This window comes from Hippopotamus amphibius, chromosome 7 (genome assembly GCF_030028045.1).
Source record: "Hippopotamus amphibius kiboko isolate mHipAmp2 chromosome 7, mHipAmp2.hap2, whole genome shotgun sequence".
Lineage (NCBI taxonomy): Eukaryota > Metazoa > Chordata > Mammalia > Artiodactyla > Hippopotamidae > Hippopotamus > Hippopotamus amphibius.
In genome coordinates this window covers 88,407,405-88,431,535 of record NC_080192.1, presented here as the reverse complement: position 1 = coordinate 88,431,535, position 24,131 = coordinate 88,407,405, and the positions used below count along the sequence as shown (strand labels likewise).

Below are 24,131 nucleotides of genomic sequence, written 5' to 3'. Positions count from 1 at the left end.
TGTAGTCCTGTTGAGGGCACCTCCCCTACAGGGTGCTGAGCCTCTTCCATGCAGGGCCTGGGTTTTCTCTGTCCTGTGTGCCAAGTATCCAGCACAGAGCAGATGGTTGGGAGATGCTGGTTGAATGAAAAGGGTGGTGAGAGAGCAGGGTCATGTCTCCCTCCCAGGGGAAGCTGCAGATGTGGATCGACCTGTTTCCAAAGGCCCTGGGGCGGCCAGGACCTCCCTTCAACATCACCCCACGGAGAGCCAGAAGGTGACTTACCCCAGCCCAGGCTCAGAGCTGAGCCGGGTGGGGAGGTGGTTGCTGTGGGTTGGACCAGGAGGTGGCTTTTGGGCCAGGATTTGGGCCACTCAGGCCCCACTGTTGTGCAGGCCTGGTCAAGTGTCCAGCCAGGCAAGCAGCAGAGTCTTGGATGAGCTGACTTCTTGGCTTCTTGGTCAAGGACTGCCCATCCTTTGGTGGGAAATCCATGTGGATTTGAGTTGTGCTTCTCTGCAGGTTTTTCCTGCGTTGTATTATCTGGAACACCAGGGATGTGATCCTGGACGACCTCAGCATCACTGGGGAGAAGATGAGTGACATTTATGTTAAAGGGTAGGAAGTCACCCTCCTTCCCGCCTGTCCCAGATCCCTGGTGTCACCCCTGCTCCCTCGGGGGTGGTACCCGGTTGGGAAAGGGGGAACTCTGGTATAGGGAAGGGGGAGAACAGGAAAGGAATGATGGTCTTATGGGAGTGGTCTCTGCCTCTGGGGAGTTGACCCCCACCAGACTTCTTCTTCCACATTAACCTTTGGGTTGAACTTACAAGGTCTGAGCATGTCTCTCAAGAGAGAAGTTAGAACATTTTGAAATGTATGGAACATTCGCTCCATCATGGAGATTTCTTGGGAATTATCTTTCCTTTTCCTCTTTTTACCAAGTTCAGTGACCTTCTTAATTCCTTGTTTGCTTAAGTTGAGTGTGTATATGGTGGTGGAAACCTTAATTAGCCCTGTTCTCTACAATGTGTGTCTAGTTGGATGGTTGGCTTTGAAGAACACAAACAAAAGACAGATGTGCATTATCGGTCCCTGGGAGGTGAAGGCAACTTCAACTGGAGATTCATTTTCCCTTTCGACTACCTGCCAGCTGAGCAAGTCTGCACCGTCTCCAAGAAGGTGAGCGTCATGCCTGTCCCCAGTGGTGTGCTAGTCCAGGGCTGTGAAGTATCCGCCTGATCACACCACCAGTTACAGCTGTGTCATCGTCATACTCTTACTGCTGCCCCACCATTGTTGGAACCACCTCGACCATCACTGCATAACAACCACCACCATTGTCCCATCTCCGCCAGTGTCACCACCGCCACCATTGTCCCATCACTGCTGATGTCAGCACCATCACCACCATTGTCCCATCTCCACCAGTGTCACCACCGCCACCATTGTCCATCGCTGCTGATGTCACTACCACCACCATTGTTCCATCTCTGCCAATGTCACCACCGCCACCATTGTCCCATCACTGCCAATGTCACCACCGCCACCATTGTCCCATCCCTGCCAATGTCACCACCGCCACCATTGTCCCATCCCTGCCAATGTCACCACTGCCACCATTGTCCCATCCCTGCCAATGTCACCACTGCCACCATTGTCCCATCACCGCCAATGTCATCACCGCCACCATTGTCTATCTCTGCCAATGTCACCATCACCACCATTGTCCCATCTCCTCCAATGTCACCACCGCCACCATTGTCCATTGCTGCCGATATCACCACTGCCACCATGTCCGCCGTGTCCACTCCTCTTTCCGCTTCTGCCACTGTTGCCATCGTTGGCATTGCTGCCATTGCCAAACCAGCCCACAGCAGTGCCACAACCACTCTACGTAGCTACATTCAAATCCTAACAAACAAGATGCGGGGAGGGCCGTGGGGTCAGAGTGGGGAGAACATTGGTAGGGAAACCCAGCACGGCCATCAGGGAGCGGTGGGGCAGAACCCCTAGGGAGAGCAGCCCCAGAGGGCTGGTCTGGCCTGCGGCTTGGCTTGTCTGTAAGATCGGGTATTGCTTAGCCAAGTCCGCACGGCTTCCTCCTTTCTCCCATTTCTGTGCCTGGGGCCTGTGGCTGCTGTCCAGGCTGGGATCTCTCAGGCCTGGGGAGGCCGGGTGCATCCGCCCGGGGGAGGGGCCGCTCCAGGGACCTCAGCTCCTGGCGGGCCAGCATCTCCTGGGTTAGGCCTCGTCTGGGCCATGAACTCTTTCCTCCTGAACCAGGCGGGTCCCGAGGCGGGTGATGGCCCTGAACCTGCCCTTGGGGAGCAGCCCCCAGAGCACAATAGGAGGGTGCTGTGGGACGTCGACTGCCTGGAGGTGGAGGGCGACAGTTGGAGCGTCTCACCACCGCGCTGCACCTAGAATCAGTTCCACCTGAAGGTGCTCTCCTGCCGGACAGGGTGGACGCCTCTCTGGATCTGGGTCCCGCTGGTCCCATTTCCTTCCAGAGGTGGCGCACGGCTTCAAGGCAAAGCTTCTACGACTCCTGTTTCTGTCCTGAATGGTGCATGGCTTAAAGAAGGGAAACATGTAACGGACCTTGGCTGCCTAGGTCCTCTTTATTCTCTTATTACATCCTTCCCCCATGACCCCTTCCTATCCCAACACACAGAATCATCTGCACTTCAGAGAAACCAGAATGTTCCCTGAACATTCTGAAACCATCAAACAAAAGAAAATATGAGGTAAATAAGGTTAAATGAATTCTTTCACCCAGGGATGCCTACCAGAAAGCAGAGTTTAAGCAACAGCCCTGGGTGCTGTGCAGTCAAGGAAAGCCTAGCTTATTTGTAGGTTTAATCTTATTTGCCTTTGCCCGGCGTGTTTGTCTATCAAAAGATGTTTCCATAACAAACCAAATGCTGCATTTGCTGGGGAGAGCTCCAAGTCAAACAAGCAGCGCCTGTCCTTGCTGTGGACAGAGAGAATGGGAAAGGCAGCCGGGGCCTCTTGCAGGCCACCTCCTGTGCTCACCAAGCCCAACACGGGGTGAGGCGTGGCTGGGGAACCGAGGTTGAGAGATGCCGATCAGCCCGCTCACATGGGAGGCAGGACCGCCTCTCTGTTGTGACAGATGGAGATGGGGGCAACGAGTCTCAGGAAGCATAGGCTTCTGTTTTTGCTACAAAGTAGGAAGAGGGAGAATCTCCTGGCACAGTGGCAGGTGATTTGAGACAAATGAAAAAGGCTGGAAGCAGCTATTATGCTGAGTGAAGAAGAGAAAGGGGGAGAGAGAGGGAGAGGGAGAGAGAGCTAATTGGTGGTACCCGGCAGTTCTGAGGGCCCAGTGGGGGTTGCTGATAAAGAATTGGAGGGGGGTCCATTTTGGCAACAATGGGGTTTCATCTCTGCCCTTTAGACACCAGCAGGAAAGGAGAGAGTCGAGGTGACCCATGGTAGAGTTCAGAGGAAGAGATGGGCTGAGGGAAGGGACCCGTTGGCCTGACGGCGCGCAGGCCTGGGTTGGCCTTGGGACAATGAGAAGGCCACAGGGATGCTGAGTGGGGAGGAGTCGAGAAGTCGAGGAGGCCAGGAGAGGCATAGCAGGAGCCGGGAGGGCTGAGGGAAGGGGACTTGCACCTGCATGGTGCCAGGCTCTGAAGAGGGGGGCTGGAGGGGCGGCTGGCAGAGGTCAGGAGAGGAGGTTGAGAACAGTCAAGGGGTTCTGAAGTCAACCAGGAAAGTGAGGAGGGAACTGACCCGAGACAGGGCCAGCGGGTCTCTCTGGGAGAGAGGACCCTGGGAGGCAAGGGGAGCTGTGCCCACAGTGGAGCACCAATTAGCTGGTCTGGGCTAGAGGACTGAGTCTGGGGGGTGTTAGTGCAGGGACACTGCACAACCTTTGCGCTCCCTGGTCCTGCTGCAGAGCCAGCCCTCTGCCGAGGGGTTCAGGGCCTCTGAAACACAGGCCCTCCGGGGACCCCATTAACCAGACGAGACTGTCGTAAAGTACAAGGTCTCCTTTCATCCGGCGGCTTTGAACCACCGCTGGTTTGCCCTTGTCGGCTCCCCACCTGGAGCCCAGCACACCCACCGGGGCCTGCCTGCACATCAGGCACCCACCCTGCAAATAAACAGCTAGTAAAAGGGCCCAGACCGGGAGCGTAATGAGTGCCTGGGACCTGGGGGGCCATTCCCCAGGCTGGAGCCCCCGCCCAGCTGCTCCCACCAGGGGCCGTTTGAACCTCTGGCTCATTACTGAGCCCATAAACCGGGCCGGCCAGAGGCTTGGAGGATGCTGGCGGCCTGGGCAGGCGGGCCTGTGGAGCTGGCCATAAAAGCCCCGCCAGAGGAGGGAGGCACCTGCAGGAGGGCTGGGGCCCGGAAAAGGGGGAGGCACCAGATGGGGGCCGGGGGCGAGGGGCCAGGTGGGGACTTGAGCCCCGTCACCAACCCAGACAGCAGTCCAGGCTACAACCCGCTGCTTCGAGAGGTGATCATTCCTCAGGGGGCACCGGCCACATTCTTTGGCACGGGAGCCCTGTGGGGTCCACATGATCTGGAGTGGCCACCAAGGCTGTGTACACAGGGCACCTGGGTTCAGACAAACCCGGTGTGGTCAGCAGTGCTCCCCGACTCCCGTGGAGTCTGTCCGCCTGAGACTGAGTCCAGGCACCCACCATGTGCGGGATGGTCAGGGGTCTTTGCCACCCACTTAGGTAAAGCTACAGTGAGAGAGCAGAGAACAGGTGTGAGCAGGAAGGCCCCAGGCTCGGTCCTTTGGTTTGAGTGAGACCGGACTGGGCACGGAGCCAGGCCTCAGCGTGCCCAGTCCCCACGCCTCAGCTGCTCCACGAGGCCTCAGTGGGGAGACGACCACGACAGTGCTGTTCCAGGCCGGCTGGTCTGAGGGAGCGGGGAGGGGAGAGCAGTGAGCTGGTGAACTTCGCAGCAGCGGGAGCTTTTGATGTGCGCTGGGGCAAGCTCTTGGAGGTGAAGGTGGGGTGGTTGGGGACACTGCCCCCAGTGCCAGCTCCTTACAGAGGTGTGTTGGGGGATTCCTCCCACCCCCAGTTTCCCAGCCAGCCCAGCTTGTCCCCGAGATCACAGGGGCAGGATTAAGAGACTCTGGAACCTGACTGCCTGGGTTGAAATCCAGCTTGCCACTTCCGGGTTGGGTGACTTGCATAAATTACTTGCTCTGGTTTCCTAAGCTGTAAGGATAGTATCTCCTTCATAGGTCTCTGGAAAGAGAAATGATTTCATAGTGGAAAAGGGCTGGTGCATAAGAAGTGCAATATTAATGTTGTTTTTATTAGCTGTCGAGACCTTGGGCAAATTCTTAACTTCTCCAAGCCTTTGTTTCATCAACTGTAAAATGGGACTGAGAACCTTGATTCATGGAATTGTGAGGATTAAAGGAGCTACCTTATGTCAAATGAGCCTGCATGGTACCCTCCATGGTACCCTTGAACACTGCCCTCTGGGGTCTCAGCAATCTTGCTGCCAGGACCTGGCTCTGGCAAGTCCCTAAGAGATGTCTCCCTTCACTGCCTCCTCCAGGCAGCCTTCCAGGTTGGAAGGGACACTGCTGCTCTCTAATCCTGCTTCCCTGCTTTCTCCTCTGCTTCTCCTCTGGGCCAGGATGCTTTCTGGAGGCTGGACAAGACAGAGAGCAAGATCCCTGCGCGAGTGGTATTACAGATCTGGGACAACGACAAGTTCTCCTTTGATGACTTTCTGGGTGAGCACCTTTTCCAATCAGCACCATTTTGCCTGTTGGGGCTGCCCCAGAACCCCTGCTGTATGTGTGTGCATGCTTCTCTTGGGCCTTTTGGGAAGGCTGGCAGGGGAATTGGGGAGCTCAGGGTCCCTGGTCCCTGGTGTTGAGTGAGGTCGGTAACACAGGGTGATCAGAGTGGTCAGCAGGTGGCCTGCCAGCAAAGGCCCGTTGAACCCTGGACCATGTTGGATGGTAGGACCCACGGAAGGAAGGGAGGGGAGTGTAGGTTGAAGGCAGTGCACGCAGGAGCTCCGTCACTGGCTGTCTGGCCTCTCAATTTACAGGATCCCTGCCTCTCAGTCCAGACGAGTCGAGTGAATAAGTGGCTCAAGTCCCTCCTTGCCCTTGTGTCCCAGTGACTGAGCAAATGAACAAACCTGGGGCCATCGCCAGCCCCAGACAGGACTCTGGTGGCAGGAAGGCGCTACAACTCTGACCGGGGAACAGGGAGTGCGGGGTTGGAGGATGCGGTGGAGATGGTGCCCTCACGGGGTGAGATGTGGGGCCCACTGGCTGGACAGTGGTAGCAGCCCCCATCACAGCTGTAAACGTTCACTGGGAAAATGTGGCCTGTCTGTACAATGGGATGTTACTCAGCCATGCAAAGGAAGGAAGTCATGCTACACCATGGGTGAACCCTGAAAACATACCAAGTGAAAGAAGCCAGACACAAAAGGAACAAATCTTGTGTGGTTCCTGTACATGAAATGTCCACAATACGTAATCCACAGAGACAGAAGGTGGTCACTGGGGATTGGGAGGAGAGGAGGTTGGGGAGTGGCTGCTCATTTGGTTTGGTGTTTCTTTTAGGGGTGATGAAAATATTCTGAAATTAGTGCTGGTGGTCACACAACTCTATGAATATACTAAAAGCCACTGAGTTGTACACTTTAAAATGGTTAAAATGGTGCCTTTTGTTATGGGAATTTCACCTCAGTAAAAAAATAGTGAACCTATGAGAAAGGCAGCCCAGGAAGTCTCGAGTCCTGGGTTCCAGTTCTGCTCCGCCACCTGGGAGCAGGGCGGGCTAGCACGCATCACTGGAGCCCTCCCTGGGTGGCCCGTGATTGCAGAATTCGCTGAGCTCTTAGGCCCCTGCAGAGGATGTTTTGAGGAGCAGCCCCAGCAGGAATGGGGGGGAGGGCTGCCTGCTCCTTGGGCTGCTCTTCACCCCACTTCCCCACCCCGAGCCTGGTGCCCTGGACTTGGAGGACTGGGACCTTCTCCACGACTTCAGTGTAAAAGATTCAGCGTGTCAAAATCATAGCACCAAGTTGGACTTCTGTTCTTTTACTTATTATTCTGGAATACGTAATTCCTGTAGCAAAATTAGAAACTAGAGATAAGCAATGCCTCCCCTTCCTATTTTATTATAATCTCATTACCCAGAGATAAATGCCACTAATACTTTGGCGTGTATGATTTCTTATACAAGCAAACACGTGTGTTACATGTGTATTTTATACATGTATATGCACATGCATATATGGCATATAGAGAGCAAGATGGGTTTATGTTACACATACTGTTTTAGATCTTGATTTTGGGGAAAACTTAATATATTAAGAATATTCCTTCTGTCGGGAGTTATCCGTCTACATCTATATCTGCATCATGGTACTTAATGTCCCACGTGATGTCCCGTCACGCAAAGGGACCCTATCCTGCCTCACTAATCCCCACGCGGTGCATACTCAGCTCACCTCCAGGATTTCCTATGTGAGTGATAGCCTAGGCTTACATCTTTGGATCCTTTGTGCATATCTTTCGTGAACTCTAAGAAGCAGATTTTTAGAGCCTTTATACATTTTGGTGGTTTTAGAAACATTTTGTTCAATTGCCCTTTAGGAAGATTTTACGTTTTTATATTCTCACCCGTGCCCTGTTTGCCTAAGGGCACCATTTTTCCTAAACTTTTGCTACCAGTGTTATCTTTTTTAAAAAATTTGCCAATATGGTACCTCGTTTTTATCTTTCTTTGCGTTTCTTCATTACTTGTAAGGCAGAACTTTAAAAATATGTTTATTACCCATATTGTTGATGGATATTACAATTAGCTGTAATTACAAATAATCTCTCCATTTTTCAATTGCTTTTTAAATTTTTATGGATTTTTTTTTGCTTACAGACTAATTTTTTTAGTATCTATCAATCGTGCTTTATGGGCTGAGGCTTTAGAAAATCAATTTTAAAAAGACAAATAAAAAATTTTCATTTTATTGAATGAGAAAACCGTGTTCAAAATAAAATTAAAGATCACCTTTTGTTTTTTAAAAATAAAACTATTAAAATGACTACTTTTTAACTCCACAGATTTCTTTTTTAATTTGATGTTTGTATATATTGTGAAATGATCACCAAAATAACTTACATAGTTAATTTTTTTTCTTGTGAAGAGAAATTTTAAGATCTACTCTTTTAGCAACTTACAGTATTACTAAGAAGTTTATTTTTCCCCCTTCATAATGTATTTTCTTATTACATATTTTACTTCTTTTGAGTATTTATTACTTATATTTTAAAAGTAATAGTTAAGATTTGTAATTTTGCCATCAGGAAATAATCCTTCCTTACAGTCTTTACGTAAGTCTTTATGTATTGGGTTGGCCAAAAGTTTCCTTCGGTTATAAGTAAAAATAAAATACACATTTTTCATTTTCACCAAGAACTTTTGTTCCACTACCTTCTGCCATTTTTCAGGCAACTTCATAATTCCATCTTCCCAAAACTTTTTATCTTTTTGAGCAAAGAACTGTTCCAGGTGTCTTTTATAGTCCTCCAGGGAATTGAAAATTTTTCCATTAAGAGAATTTGGTAAAGACCGAAATAAATGGAAATCCGAAGATGCAATGTCTGGTGAATACGACAGATGAATCAGAGCTTCCCAGCCAAGCTGTAACAGTTTTTGCCTGGTCATCAAAGAAACATGCGGTCTTGCGTTATCCTGATGGAAGATTATGCATTTTCTGTTGACTAATTCCGGATGCTTTTTGTCAAGTGCTGCTTTCAGTTGGTCTAATTGGAAGCAGTACTTGTTGGAATTAGTTGTTTGGTTTTCTGGAAGGAGCTCATAATAGAGGACTCCCTTCCAATCCCACCGTATACACAACATTACCTTCTCTGGAGGAAGACCGGCCTTTGGTGTGGTTGGTGGTTGTTCATTTCGCTTGCCCCACAACCTCTTCCATTCCACATTACTGTACAGTATCCGCTTTTCATCACCCGTCACAATTTGTTTTAAAAATAGAACATTTTTGTTACGTTGAAGTAGAGAATCCCGTACAGAAACATGATCAAGAAGGTTTTTTTCACTTAACTTATGCAGAAGCCCAAATATCAAAGCGACTAACATAAGCAAGCTGGTGCAAATGATTTGCAATGCTTGATTTGGATATTTTGAGTATGTCGGCTAATGTTGATTGTTCTCAATTAATGTCTTGATTTGATCGCTATCAATTTCAGCTGGTCTAGGCAACCATGGAGCATCGTCTAGCGAGAAATCTCCAGTCCAGAGCTTCGCACACCACTTCTGACACGTTCAATCAGTCACAGCACCTTCTCCATACACTGCACACATCTTTTTTTGCGTTTCAGTTGCGTTTTTACCTTTCTTGAAATAAAGAAGCGTAATATGCTGGAAATGTTGCTTTTGTCTTCCATCTTCAATATTAAAATGATCACACAAAAATGCATCATTTTTTAAAATTTTTAAATTTTATTTATTTATTTATTATTTTTGGGGGGTACAGCAAGTAAAAATGCATCAGTTTTAATGTTTTTTTAAAATGCACACTGATATGATAGCTGTCACAGTACAATCAACAAAATTGTTTTGAATGAGGTTAAAGCCAACCAAATGCTACCAGAGCCATCTTATGGAAAAAACCAAACAAATTTTTTGCCAACCCAATAGCTATGCTATATATGTATAGTATATATAGTTTAATATCCTGATTTTTACTTATTATCTTGGGATCATATTTAAAATGGGAAGTAAGCATTTGTCTGTAGCTGAGGGATGGAGAGATGTGTAGATGGGGGGTAGATAGATGAATGCTGATAGAGTTGAACAAATGCTGGGTAGAATAATAACCTGATTAATGGATAGATAGAGTGCTCAGCAAATGGTAGCTATCGAGGGATGTAGATAATTAAGTTAAAGCAGATGGATGTATGGAAGGATAAATGGGTGAATGGAAAGAAGGAAAACTAGAAAAATAGATCCAGTCAGTGAATACTTGCAGTAACTGAGCATTCCACACTAAAAAAAAAAAATAATCTCCTTTGTATGGTATTCAAGAATTTCTTCAATTTGGCCTCGGAGAATATTTTTTAGATTTATCTCTCGCACTTAATCCCTTCGGTAACCTATGCTCCAATCCCATTGATTTCATCATGCTGTTGGAATTAGATTAGGTGAAACCACATGAAATTGCTGCTTTTATATGTCAAAGATAATTGAATACCAGAATTTTCATATGGCTCAACCCAATAGATGGAGCTATTCTGGGAGAAGATGGATAAAATAGATGAGTAGGTGAAGCAACATAGAGAGAGAGCTGCCTGGATAACTAGGTGGGCAGATGAAAAAAATTGGTGGATGAACCACAATGAGATAACACGTACACTTATAAAAAAGCAAAAACAAAAACAAAAAATGGAAAATAATTGTTGGAGAGGGTGTGGAGAAGCTGGAACACTCATACATTGGTAGTATGAATATAAAGTGGCACAGCTGCTTGGAAAAAAGTTTGGCGGTTCCTTAGAAAGCTAAACATATGACCTAGCAATTTTATTCCTAATTATGTACCCAAAAGGATTAAAAACTGGAACTAAGACACCTGTGGACCAATGTTCACAGCAGCGTTCTTCACAAGTGTCAAAAGGTGGAAACAACCCGAGTTTCCACCCACAGATGAATAGAAAAACAAATTGTGGTATATATGTACCATGGAATATTATTCAGCCATAAAAAGGAATGAAGTACTGATACATGCTACAACATGGATGAATCTGGAAAACTAACTATGCCAAGTGAAATAAGCCAGATACAAAAGGGTAAATTTTTATGATCTCACTTATATGAACTGTGTAGAATAGGCTTTTTCATAGAGACAGAAAGTAGATTAGAGGCTGGCAGGGCTGAGAGGAGAGGGGAATGGGAAGTTATTACTTAATGGGTACAGAGTTGCTGTTTGGGGGGATGAGAATGTAATTAATGCCTCTGAAGTATACATCTGAAAGTGGTTAAAATAACAAATTTTATCTTATCTATAAATATTTTACTGCACTAAAAACAGTTTAAAAAGTTGATGGATGATGGATGTAGATAATGGGTGAGTGAGTGGATTTGTGCCTAGTAAGATGAATAGTTGAACAGGTGGGAAGTTCTGTTAAGGGTGACTCAATCAGGGCAGACTAACAGGCGTATGGATGCGTAAATAGATGGATGGGAAGCTGTCGAGAGGTAATGAGAGGCGCTGGGTGAGGAGTGGCGCTTGAGCCAAGGGGTAGCCCATGGATAGAAGCTGGGGAGGTTGAACTTATCCAGCCCCAGGGTGGCCCTAGGCTGACAGTGACTGAGAAAGCCTGGACCAAAGCACCCTTCTTGCCACAGGCTCTTTGCAGCTGGACCTCAACCGCATGCCCAAGCCCGCCAAGACAGCCGAGAAGTGCTCCTTGGACCAGCTGGATGACACTTTCCACCCAGAGTGGTTTGTGTCCCTTTTCGAACAGAAAACAGTGAAGGGCTGGTGGCCCTGTGTGGCGGATGAGGGTGAGAAGAAGATACTGGCGGTAAGTCTGCTCCCTCTGGCCGGTGGAGACACAGGAGTGACTCTTCCATAGACATCACTGGGCACAGCCATGTTCCTCTCCCTCTCTTCTGCCCCTGGCCCCCCGTCTGTTTTCCAAGACACTGTCCCTCTCCCTGCCAGTTCCCAGCCTTCGTCTTTTTGAGGCTTGTATCCCAGGAAAGCCTATCTAAATTGAAAGTTGCCCTGATCTCCCATGGACCCTGTTTAGTTTATACTCTGCTCCTTGGCCTTCACAGTGATCTGTGTTCTGGGTTCCCCTCTAGCTGGGCTTCCTGTGAAGGACAGGGGTCATGCCGCTTCCATTTGAGCAGGACCCTACAAGGGACTGTCCTTGTACTCTTCTCCCTGCCCAGTGGTCTGCGCAGGTCTGACTGGGGACCATGGAGAATTGTTCTTCCTCTGCGGAGAAGTAACTTACGTTGACTGTCCTCCCTTGGTATCCGCAGGGAGTTGGTTCCAGGAGCCCTCGTGGACACCAAAATCCATGGATGCTCAGGTCTCCGTGGTTGGTTGAATCTATAGATCTGAAACCTGTGAATGAGGGCCAACTCTATATTTACTGATAAAATCCGTGTATAAGTGGACCCGTGCAGCTAAAACCCGTGTTGTTCAAAGGGCAGCTGTACTTGGAAATGGCAGGCAGCTAGCCAACCCCTAAAGTGGCCCTTGAAATAAAATATCCACATTGTATAACAAATTATAACAATTAATAAGAAATACTAACATCTCAAAAGAAAAATGAGCAAAGGGCATGCATAGATAATACACAAAGAAGTCCAGTGGCCGTTAAATATTTAAGAAGGTGCATTCCCCCTAGTAATTACATAAAGGAATGTTTTAAAATGTGAAAACATTTTTTATGTATTATATTAGAATTTTTAAAAGATAGAAATGCTCATTGCTAGGGAGGATGCAGAGAGACGGCCCTCTCATTTACCTCTGCTGGGCAGGCTAATGATTTTTACCATTTGGGGAAATAATTTAGTAATATATAGCCAGAGACTTTACAATATTTATGCCCTTAACATTTTTCATCCCACTTCTAAAATCTCTCCTAAAGAAATAACCTCATAAAATTAAAACTTTAGGGTTTATTTATAACAACAAAGCTTTGGAAACAACCTAAATGAACCAAAATAACTAGTTTGTGGTCAACCATGGTATAGAATATTTTACAGCATTAAAAGCAAACTTTGAAGAGTATATAATTATATGATAAAATATAATATATTCCTAAGTGAAAGAAACAAGCTATAGAACCTTATATACACAGTGTGATACTTCATATACTTGCAGAGAAAAATAGCTCTGCTGAATAAAACATTGAGTGCTTGTCTCTATGCAGCAGAAGTATGGGTGACAGTCTCCTTTCTTTTTGCATTTCTGTAGTTCCTATGTGTTCTGCAAACAGCAGGTACTTTTATGATCATATCACCCTGTATCTTTTTTTCAAAAAAGTGATAAAGTGACCTTTACATCTGTACTGGCCTGGCTCCTCTCCAAGCCATGAGGCAGAGCCTTCGTGTCTCTGATCAGGTCCCCCTTGTCCCCACAGGGCAAGCTGGAGATGACCTTGGAGATTGTAGCAGAGAGCGAGCACGAGGAGCGGCCGGCTGGCCAGGGCCGGGATGAGCCCAACATGAACCCCAAGCTTGAGGAGCCAAGGTTGGTACCCAGCCCCTGACCCCTGATGCCCAAGGGGACTGGGAGGCGTAGCCACGGTATAAGAGGCACCCACTGCATAGCCACACAGAGGTCCCTAGGGCCCAGAGAGGGGTGTGACTCACCCAAGGGCACACATTGCTACGGGACAGGTGCCAGACATCATTCCAGGACACGCTGGGTTCATCAGCTAGTTCAGAAGCAGGCACTGTTGGGTAGCTGTTGGCTGGAGGCCAAGCGTGCTGTCATATGGCAGCTACGTGCTGTGTGACGGACCTTTCCCTGCTGGGTCGCGATTAGCATCCCCACTTTACAGATGAGGAAACAATCACATCAAAGTTAAATAAGATCATTCCAAGGGAAATAGTGAAGCTAAAATTCTCACACCTGGTTTGATGGGCTCCAGAGCCTGACCAAGGCTTTTCCCCTGACCAAGCTGCCTTCCATGGCTCGCCTGTGGTGTTGATGTGGGTTTCAAAAGGCCTTTCCCATCTGTGAAATGGGGGCCTAGTCCCTGCCTCCTCTACCTCACAGGCCCCTAAGGGAGGGGCCTACATCCCAATCCAGAGGATGTAGAAGCCTCGAAGGCAGTTACCAGAGCCCAAAAGACAGCTGCTGGGGGTGGGCAGGGGGTGATGGGGGCTGCATTTGCTGTGTCCCTTCCCACAGCCTGCTCAGCTCAAGTCAGACTTAGCACAGGCAGCCCACTTTGTCACAGGGCTGTCCTGAGTGCCATGGGCTGGCAGAGCAGGGAGAGGCATCCCTGCCCTAGGATGCTGGGCTCTGGGTGGAAAGACAAGAGAGACCCCGGAGATCCAGGGGCGTGCACGCAGATGTTAAAATGGCCATTACTGAGATCCAACATCCTGCCTGCTGTTTGAATTGGGAGGCTGACCTAGGGGAAGGATTTGAGGTTCTTGGTTGTGGGAGACAATCAGCGTTCTGGGTTCACTTCCTGCCGTCCTTCCCTGACCGTGGACCAGCCACGTGCATCTAGGCCGGTGGTTTAGCTTATTTGGGGCTCATGGGCCATAGCTCACCTAACATGGACCCCCTTGAAGCTCTGCCCAGTCCCCGAATCTCTAGTCTGTGATTAAGTCCTGGGTCAGGAAGAAGAGAGTGGCAGGGAAGGTGACCTGGACAGGGTGGCTGAGAACTGGGTCCTGAGTGCATGGTGCATGCAGGGCTTGACGGCACTAAGAAGAGGAGGGCAGCGGCGGGGGGGTGGGGGTGGGGGGTAGAGGGGAGGGGCTTACGCTGTAGCAAAGGCTGGGAGGAGAGGGGGTTGCAGGTGCAAAGGACTGGGTTTGGGGGCAGGGGCTGGGGGCCTGACTGAGGAGGGCCAGGGCTCGGAGGGAGCAGCCCTGGTGGGGGGTACCCCGCTGACCTCTGGGATCTCACTTGCAGGCGCCCCGACACCTCCTTCTTCTGGTTCACCTCCCCGTACAAGACTGTGAAGTTCATCCTGTGGCGGCGGTTCCGGTGGGCCATCATCCTCTTCATCATTCTCTTCATCTTCCTGCTCTTCTTGGGTATCTTCGTCTACTCCTTCCCGGTAAGCAGGCCTGGGCGGGGAGGCACACACCCCGCCTCAGAGGAGCTCCTGGTCTGACGGGGGAGGTACAGCTCTTGACCTCCAGCAGCCCCTGGTCTCAGGGGAGTCTGTCATTGTCCTCAAAGCACACCCCATGTCTGATGGAGAGAAGTAGCCTCTGTCCTTGGGGAGTCCATGGTCTGATGAGGGAGACACAGGCCCTACTCTGGGGAGTCCCCAGTCTGGTAGGAGACCCCTGGGGAGCTCTTAGTCCAATGGGGGAATCTGAGTTCTTGCCCTTGATGGGGAGGCCCAGTGTCCTCAGCAGGCCCCGAGGGGCTGTGTAATCAAGGGGTGGGCAGAAGGCGAGGCCCCTTGGGCAGGCGTGGGCAGGGGAACCTTCCTGAAGGAGGGTGTGGAGCTGCGCAGGGAAAGTGTGGATGGCAGTGCAGAGGGGAAGGCCCTCTGCTCGTGAGGGTGGCACCTGCCGAGGACCTGGGGCTGGAGAGGGTCTCAGTGTCCCCCTGGGGACCTGATAGAGCGTGTCCTCCTCCTGCAGTGGGGTGCGCGTGGGGCAAGGTGTGGGCGAGGAGGGGTGGGCCAGGAGCCTCTCCCTGGGGCCCCTCTCACCTGCAAAGAAGCCAGCTGATGCCTCACAAAGTGCGGCTAGGGCCACACAGCTGGGGCTGCTGTGCCCAGCTCCACGGGCCCCTCCCAAGGGAGGAGGACCTGGAGCTCTCTTCCCTGCCTGTGTTTCCCTGGTCCTCACAGCAGCACCTCCAGTGTCTCCAGAAGCTCAGGCCTTGAAGGGGTCACAGTGTTCCCAGGCTGATACCTGATCTTTAATGTTCTTTACATTTTTAAAACTTTTTCATATGAAAGTTTCAAATCCATATACAAGTAAAGGAATGGTGTGATCAACTCCATGTCACCCTGATTTGAATGGAAAGAAACAGACACCCAGAAAGGGGAGGGACCTGCTCAGGGCTGCATGGCAATCTGTGTACAGCTCCCAGTCTGGGTTTCTGGCTACAGCCCTGGGCAACACCAGGCCGCTGGCCAAGCACACTGTCCCCACGGCAGACAATGCACTCTGGGAATCACTTACCTGTGAGCTCTTTGCTTTGTGAATCCTCCAGGAGGAGGAGGGGGCTGAGAGCTCTCTCCCATGGTAGCTGGCAAGGTCTTGTACCAGCCGAGTGCACCTCCTACGAGGAAGACAGCTAAAACCACAGAACCGTCGCCTTCAGGCCCTAATGTGAACTGTGGGAGCAGCAGAGAGGATGCTCTGGTTTGGACGTCCAGGCTCTGGCTACCCCCTGGGCCCTAAGTGACAAAGGCGGGTCTAGAGCCAGGATGGCCACAGGCTGGGCTGCGGGCCAGGCCCTCTAAGCTGACTATGTTGTCTGGAGCACCAGGATGACTGTTCTGGGCTCCGCAAGACGACTCGCGGCCCATTGGCTAAACATGCCTGAGGCCCGGGGGTGGCCCAGGTTGTGGGGGCCTGGAGCGCGTTCGGTTTGGGGTCCCTCTTGAAACAAAGGAAGACAAATTATAAATACAAGGGTAGCTTCTGGAATCTGGAAGGGCAAGAGCAAGTGTGTCTGGAATGTAGCTGCCCTGGCAGTGACCTGGGCCCAGGGGTCGGGCCCTGGGCTCTGCCTCCGTGTCCCCTGTGACCTCGGCCCTGAGGAAGGCCCTGGTGGCTGTGTTGGGGAGGCAAGGTGCCCTTCGTCTGGCCTGTCCTCAGGCTCACCTCCTCTCATGTCGAGTATACCCAGCCGCCTTCGGTTTAGGCGAAGACTTTATTAGTGAGCGGAGGGTGTCCGGGAGGCGCGGGTGTGTTGCGTGGGTGAGGCCCGTGCCCCTGGGAGCTGTCGGTCCGCAAGGAGACACAGTGAAGCCAGGGACGAGGGGGAGCACAGGTTACAGCCGAACGCTCCACCGTGAGGCCAGGCCCGGGGGTGTGGGCGCAGGGGAGCTGGTGTAGACCCTCGCTCCTCGAGGAGTCGGTCTGGGGAGCAGCAGCCGCAGCTCCAGAGAGCTGGTGAGAAATGCTGAGTCCTGGGCCGGCCCAGGTCTGCTGAGGAGAGTCTGCTTGGGAATGTCAAGGGTTGAGCATCGCCACAGTGCGGCGCAGTGCGGCACAGAGCTCCACGTGGAGTCAGCAGCTGCTGGCTGGGTGCCCCCCGAGTGGCCTTGGCCAGGCCCTCCCATCCCCACGAAGGAGGGGCTGTGCCAGGTCGGCGCCGACCTGCTGTGACTAGCACGGTGGGTAGGGGGGCAACTTTGCCTTCCCCCGGGGGGCTGCGCATCTAGCCAGGCTTCTGCTGAAGAGCTGAGGGGACGGAAGGGGCAGGCGCAAAATAGCATCACCACCACCTCTTCTATGCCCAGCCCCGCCCCTGGCCATCTGGGCCCTGCCCTGCAAGGCACGAGGGCAGCAGACCAGGCCTTCAGGGGCCTGGGGAAGGAGGTCCCGCTGCCTGGCTGGGAGGTGGAGGGAAGATTTGCAGTCACTTCCAGCCCGCGGTCCTCTTGTCCCTAGGGCACCTCAGCCCCAGGCCCTGTGGGCAGGCCCTGCTCGGAGCCCCGGCCCTGTCTCCTGGGTCCTCCACAGCAGCACCGCTCTCCTCTGAGATCTTCTGGGAATTGTCCTCTTTCGCATACCGAGCCTGCCTTCTCTCTCCCAGAGCTGGCGTGTGGGGTCAGATCCCAGGCGAGGGGTCTGGGGTTAAAGGGGCAGCCTGGGTCTGAGGCTGCAGCCTGCTTTTGCTTGCAGCCTTTGCTACAAGCTGGGCGTATCCTGCTTCCCTCCAGCCAGGTCGCCCAGTCACCTGGTGGGTGCAGACCCGTGACCCTCACCTGGCTTTCAGGCCTTGGGGAGCAGAGGCCTGGGGGGAGAGGGACCCAAGGCCAGGGCTGCTTCTCCCCAGTTGGCCTAATCTCCCACCCTCTTGGAAATTCCCCTGGGAGGGGGACGAGGAGGGCAGCCTGTCTGATTCCTCCCAGCTCTCCCCCCAGAGGCAGTCGGGAGCAGGGCCAGCGTGGGGAGGCAGGAGGCGATCTGGCGGGGAAGGAGCGGCGGCTTTGTTTCCAGAGTTGGCTTTCCCGGGCGGCGCTGGGGAACATACTGTCCCAATTAGGAGCCCTGTGTTGTGTTGTATGTGTTTTCATGGTTTTGGGGGGAGGAGTGGGGAGGGGAGATTCCTGTCAGTCCTGCAACAGCCAGGGCTTAATCAAGGGTGACCTGTCTCTAGGGCTGGCCTGTGTTGTGGGTCATCCCTGTGCACAACCCCTGCCCCCACGCCCTACCCCCAACTCTCTGATTATTGGACGGGAGCATGGTGGCCAGTGAGCCCCGGTTCCTGGGGGTGGGGTACGGGAGGAAGGTGGGGAGAATCACAGCGGTGCCTTCGGACCACCTGTCTGATGGAAGAGGCCGGGCCTGGCCTGGCCAGGGGCAGAGTCGTCTTGGTGGCCGGGCGGGACCTGGGAGTGGGCACTGGATTGATGGTGGAGAAGACAGAGAATTCAGGTGCTGTGGCCCCCAGGCGAGAGTGTGGGCTTGTGTGACAGCGGGAGCGCTGGGAGGGTGGCTTGTGGGGCTGAGCTGGCCGGGGGTTGCTGAGGGCGAGATGCAGGAGGGTGGTAGAGTGGGTCAGCCTCCCTCCCAGCTCCGTCACCAGCTGTGCCTGCCTCCTCCCTCCCTCCAGAACTATGCTGCCATGAAGCTGGTGAAGCCATTCAGCTGAGGACTCTCGGGCCCAGGACCGGCTGCCTCCTCTGCCCCGCTCCGTGGAGCTCCCCCAGACGTCCAGGCCCGACTGTCCTGCCGGGGTGGGCAGACAGACAGAGGGACCGGCACCTGTTCCATGTGTTGGCAACATCGAGCCCTGGGATCACCTCGCTTTCATCATTTCTTTCTCCCCCAACCCAACCCTTTTTGGAATCAGCCCATATGTATTTCAGTATAAAACAGTTTGAACCACAAAGCAGCGTTGGTGTGTGTATCTCTGTGGTACCTGAATGGGGTGACTGTGTAGGGGATGAGTGGGGGAGGGGGCGGTGTGTACCATCTCTGCTCAGCGTTCCCAGTGAAACGGGGTATCTTTTGAGAAGACTGGTGGGGGTGGCCTGGGCTTTAAGGCTTGGTGTCTGGCCTGTCTGGAGACACTCCTCTACCCCTTGCCCTCCTCCCTCAGGCATCTCCTAGCCCACGGGGGTCTTCGCTTGGGTGGGCAGTTACCTGCACCACACCTGGGAAGAGGTTCCACTTATACACATGGAGTCCCTCAGAAAGTGCTGGGTCAGAAACTCTCCAGGCAGGGAGGGCTGCTGGACCCCTGGCTGTGACCTTGTCTCTCGTGTGCTTGGGATTTCTTGGGGTTCCCTCCTTCTGTTTCCTCACCCAGCTTTAATGATCTGGTCTGGACAAACATACACTTTTCTTGTGGTCTAAGCATCGCAGTAGCTGTCAGACTGACATCTCTTGCAGGAATGAGGCTTCATCTACTGGAGCAACAAGAATGTACTTAAAGAAAAACCAAAGAGCGTGAAAACATCATGTTTCCAAAATAGAGGCCTCTGCTCTGTTGCCCGAGGGGCTGGAACTCTGGAGCACAGCCTGGTGGCCTCCTTGCCTGTTACCCAGGAGGGCTTCTCCTATTTCCTGTCGTGAGCCTGTTCCCGTGGCCCAGACCGCGAGGCCCCAGGGTGAGCCCTCCACCCCCTTAACTCTTCACTGCATGCTGGGACCCAGACTGAGGCCCTGCCTCATCCCCACCTGATTGGCAGGACTGGGGGTGACTGGCACAGGGCTGATGTCCTGAACCCTCCTGGGTGAGGGAGCTCATCTTGAACACGGACTAATTCTCTCTCCAGGAGAAGTTCTGGCTGGAGGAGGCCCTCAGTGTCCAGCTCTGCATGAGTCCTGAGAACCTAGGTGTCAGTCCTAAGACCCTGACACCTGAACCTTGGAGCCAGGTGGCCACACCTTGCACAGGACAGGCAGCGGGGACCGCTATTTCCCAACCCTCTGGGTCATGAACCTTCCCTGAATACCCACCGTGCGTGCCTGTGTGGACGCGGTGAGTCGGTGATTCCATGGAGAGGACTGGAGGCGAAAGGAAGGAAGAGGCGGGGCTGCAGCTTCAGGAGGTGCTGAGAGCGCTTTAGAGGCTGGAGAGACCTGAGAGTATTTGTAGGGAGGAGGAAGCCACTGGGGAGGGAAAGATCAAAGGCGCAAGAGAGAATATGGAAAAACTAATGAAACAAGCTTCTAGAGAAGGCGAGAGGGTGTTAGCTTTGGAAAGAAAGTTCTCTTTTTCTTACAGGTACAAGAAGGCTGGAGGAAATAAGTGCATACCATGCAACTATCAGCTGCATTAAATGAGTTTAATTAAATTAAATGGGACATTGTGCCCACTCATTAATTTTTTCCTTTATTTATTTGCCTTTTCCTACCGCTTTGAGTTGCAGATAATAGAAAGCATTACTTAAACTAGTAAAGAGAATATAATGGCTTTATAGAAATGAAACTTTCAGAAGGATTAGCTTCAGGCAAGGGCTGATCCAGCTCCTCAGGTCACCAAGACTTTGCATTCTCTCTCTGCTCTACCCTTGTCAGAGTTGGCTTCAGTCTAAAGCTGACTCTATTCCTTGGGCTGGGGTTAAAACTGCTCCCTGGAACTATATAGGCCACCAAGCAAAACTCAAGGGGAATGAGGAGCCCATGGTGAGGAGACACCATATTGAGAGACTCCACGTGGCTGCCCTAGAGCAGGTTCTGAGGAGATAGGAGTGAGTTACTTATGACTCCTGACCTCCCATAGCTCCCAGGGTCGGGGGGGAAGTAGACCAGGAAACCATGGTTATTTGTACCCTTAGGAGAGTATCAGAGAATGGACACCCTGGGGCAGGGAAGGGATGTCTTCTGAGTGGAACGTTGGACTGGCCCAGTGGCTAAGAAGGGAAAGCTGTGCTGAGCAGCAGAGGTAGAGATCAAGTCTCTCTGGCTGTCCGAGAGCCCGGCTCCTTCAGGGCGAGGCTGGGTGTTGAAGGGCCTGTGTCTGCAGCTGAGGAGTTAGAACTTCATTCTGGAGGTGAGGAAGAAGCATGGAAAGATTTAAAGCTGCACTGGCCTTGATCAGAGTTGTGGCTCCTTAGTGCTTATCTTGGGGGACAGGAGTCTTCTGGGAGTACATGATGGAGCTTCAGGTTGTATAAACCTAATGACCTTTGAGGGGGTGAGGGTCCAGGGATCTCACCCAATTCTCAACAAGGTCTATGATCACAAGTGGTGAAGAACACTTGCTCAGGATGCTGTGTGGCCAATTGCAGAGGCCATTCTGGAAGGCTGGTTCATTAGTCCAGAAGCCAAATGGGAAAGATCTGAAAGGCAGGGTAGGAGTCACTCACTCATTCATTCATTCACTCATTCATTCATGATACACAGACACACACACACACACAGAGCCATAGTACCAGGCAGGGTGCTAGGCTCTAGAGACACAATGCTGAGCAGGAGAAACGTGGTTCCTGCCCTCCCAGAGCTCACAATTGAGTAGGGGAGGGAGACAAGCAGATAGGTAATTACAACACATTGACAGGCAAGGGTTACAAGGTCAAGGGCAGGGAGTGGAAAAGACAGCAGAGAGAGCAAAGACTAATCCTGACCAGAAACGGTTCAAAGATCTGTAAGTCTCCATAGGACGCAGAGCCGTGGTTCTCCACCAGGGCTGATTTTTGCCCCTAGGGCACGTTTGACAATGTCTGGAGATGGTTTTGATCATCATGACTGGGAGTAAGGGGTGAGGGTGCTATTGGCATCCAGGAGCTCCTAAACATCCCTCAGTGCACAGGACACACCCCCCGCCCCAAATTATCCCGTCCAAACTGCAGATAGTGCTGCTGTTGGAAACTCTTGCATAGAGATTGTGGACTGCAGAGACTCTGAGTTAGAACTAACAAGCCTGGGGGATTGACTGGTTAGAGCTGGGGTGGTGGGTGGGAGCAGTGGGGCAGTCCCACTTGCCTGGCTTTAGGAGTGGTGCGACCATTCATGAAGTCCATTTTGGACAAGAAAGTTCAGACATTTTTTAGGGCGCTGTCAAAATACCCTTCCTGCCTTCCATGTCTCCCTGCTGGTCAGGGAGGAGGTCAGGTCTCTTCTCTCTTCACAAAGCTCTAGAAAGCATCATTTACACTTGCTGTCTCCATGCCCTTATCTTGCACTCACTCCTCCACCCACTGTGGTCTGATTTATTCCTGTGGTGGACTCAGTGGGTCTCCTTCTCCAACAGCCATCCCTCTCTTTCCCCCTGTGGCCCTGTGCTGAGAAAGGAGCCCTGCCCAGGCCCTCGAGGAGGGTGTCCTATTAGAGCAAGCCAATTATAGTAAAGCCATTACCCTTGTGGATGATTGGTTTAGAGAGAGACGTGTGACTCGTTTATGGCCAATGAGATGTGAGAAGAAGGTGGTGGTTATGGGGCAGGGGCTGAGGGGGTGGTGCTGGAAAATTTTCTAGTAAAGTTTTATCCCCAATAACAAAGCACATACAAGGAGGCACATCTTCATGTTTTGCCTTTTGATCTTATTGTGGAAAAAATGTAATGCCTGGAGCCATGGTTGCCATCTTGTGATTGTGAGGGGCAAGCCTGAGGAAGAAAGTCAATAGACAGAGGATGGCAAGAACCTGATTCTCCAGGAAGCTATCAAGAAAGAACCACCCCTGGAACGTCCCTACTTCCAGAAGTCTTGTTGTGTGGGATCATAAATTCCTTATTGTTTAAGCCATCTTTGGTTGGTTAGTGTGCTACCCACAGCTCAAAGCATCCTTGTTGGTAGATTTCGTTCTGCTCCCCTGAAGACTGTTTTTACTGCAGTTGCCAATAACCAGGGCGGCCGTGTACAGGCACCACATCTAAGGCCCCATGAGTTTATTATTTATTATAACAATTTTCCCACAGATGGCAGTAAAGTGTTTTGTTCTAATAAAATCAGTGTGTTACGGTTTTCTGATAGAAGTAAACTACCTTGAGGAAGGGGCACCTTGTTCTAATTCGCAGCAGGGCCCCATCTACCCTGGTTGTTAAACCTGTGGACACTTATCCTCCTGACTCCCTGCAGCAGCTGGCAGCACTGACCGTTCTCTGCATCTTGATGCACTTTCAGCTTTTGGCCTCCATGGCACCACCGTTGCCCGATATGCCTCTTTTCTCTCCAGCCCTGCCTTCTCTGTTGGTCTATAGTGTTCCCAGGGCTCTTGCCCCACCCTCTGTCCTTACTCTGCACATCTCCCTGGCAGCCTCACCCACTCCTATGGCTTTGGTTGTTCTCTAGAGGCTTCTAACCCCGGAATCCCTCCCTCTAGCCCCATTTATGCTCTGTGCTGCAGCCATGTTATCCAGCTGCTTACCCAGTGGGCACCTCCCCCAGGGTGACTTACAAGCACCACTGACTCAACCCCCACCTCCCATCCCCATCAACATCTCTATCCTCCACCCCACGAGAACAGGTCCTGCCCTGTGGTTTCCTCCATTGACCCAGTTGAATGTGCGGGAAGCATCCTTGAGTCCTACCTCCTCCTAAGCCTGTATCCAAAACAGCAGATCCCACAATTTTTGGCTCTTGAGTTTCTCTGGATCAGGCTACGTTTCTTCCCAATACCACCGCTTCCAATGAATGATCAGGCCCCCAGGAGCTTGGTCCTTGGAACGCAGGTGCCACTCCAGCAGCCTTCTCCCTCCCCATGCCTCAGTTCACTGCCCCAGGCGGGCAGCCCTGGACACAGCTGTGGTCCCCTCCTCCCAGCCCCCATCCTCACAAGGGAGGTCAACCAGGCTGGTGCAGGGTCCTCAGAGGGCAATCCCGCTGCACTTGTTGCCTCACCTGCCGCTTTCCCCTCTGCGCTACTGAGTGGGACCCTGAGCAAGTCTGGCCTTGGCCCATGGCAGGGCCGCAGCGTGGCCCCTTCCTCTGGGCGGTTTCCTCTGACCTGTCCTGGTGCCCGTCCACCACTGAAACCCAGCACACTTGACTGTCCCCGCCTCCCCCGACCCCTAGTCTGTGCCTCCAGGGCTGAAATCACATCTCAGCCCTTAATGAGATGTCTGCTTCCTTCACGAAAGGGACTTTACTAAGGGTTTCATTGCATGTTCTCTTTAAATAGGCAGGTCCTCGGAGCCATTGCAAATTGGATTTTTATGTTCTGAAATTCAGTTAGTTTTCAACATTTGAGGCCTATTCTTTTGCAAGGTGGAGAATCACTCTCATCTGTTAAAAAATGGTTCAGTAAAACTTCATAAGCCTTTTATATGCAGAATACTCTGTTCCCTGCCTTTATTTTCT

The 24,131-nt window shown here is 51.6% G+C and overlaps 1 protein-coding gene across 16 annotated transcripts in view; it reads left to right on the top strand.

Annotated features, from left to right (window-relative positions):
* Window positions 1-18,763, top strand: part of DYSF (dysferlin) — a 232,291-nt gene extending 213,528 nt beyond the window's left edge. For all 16 annotated transcript variants that reach the window (XM_057741366.1, XM_057741361.1, XM_057741364.1 and 13 more), the window contains 8 exons: window positions 168-256; window positions 503-598; window positions 1,021-1,162; window positions 5,630-5,729; window positions 11,386-11,564; window positions 13,140-13,249; window positions 14,654-14,801; window positions 18,497-18,763. In XM_057741366.1, coding sequence (XP_057597349.1) covers window positions 168-256; window positions 503-598; window positions 1,021-1,162; window positions 5,630-5,729; window positions 11,386-11,564; window positions 13,140-13,249; window positions 14,654-14,801; window positions 18,497-18,535 — 903 coding nt within the window. In that variant the 3' untranslated portion in view covers window positions 18,536-18,763. The remainder of the gene's footprint in view (window positions 1-167; window positions 257-502; window positions 599-1,020; window positions 1,163-5,629; window positions 5,730-11,385; window positions 11,565-13,139; window positions 13,250-14,653; window positions 14,802-18,496) is intronic.
* The last annotated feature ends 5,368 nt before the right edge of the window (window positions 18,764-24,131 follow it).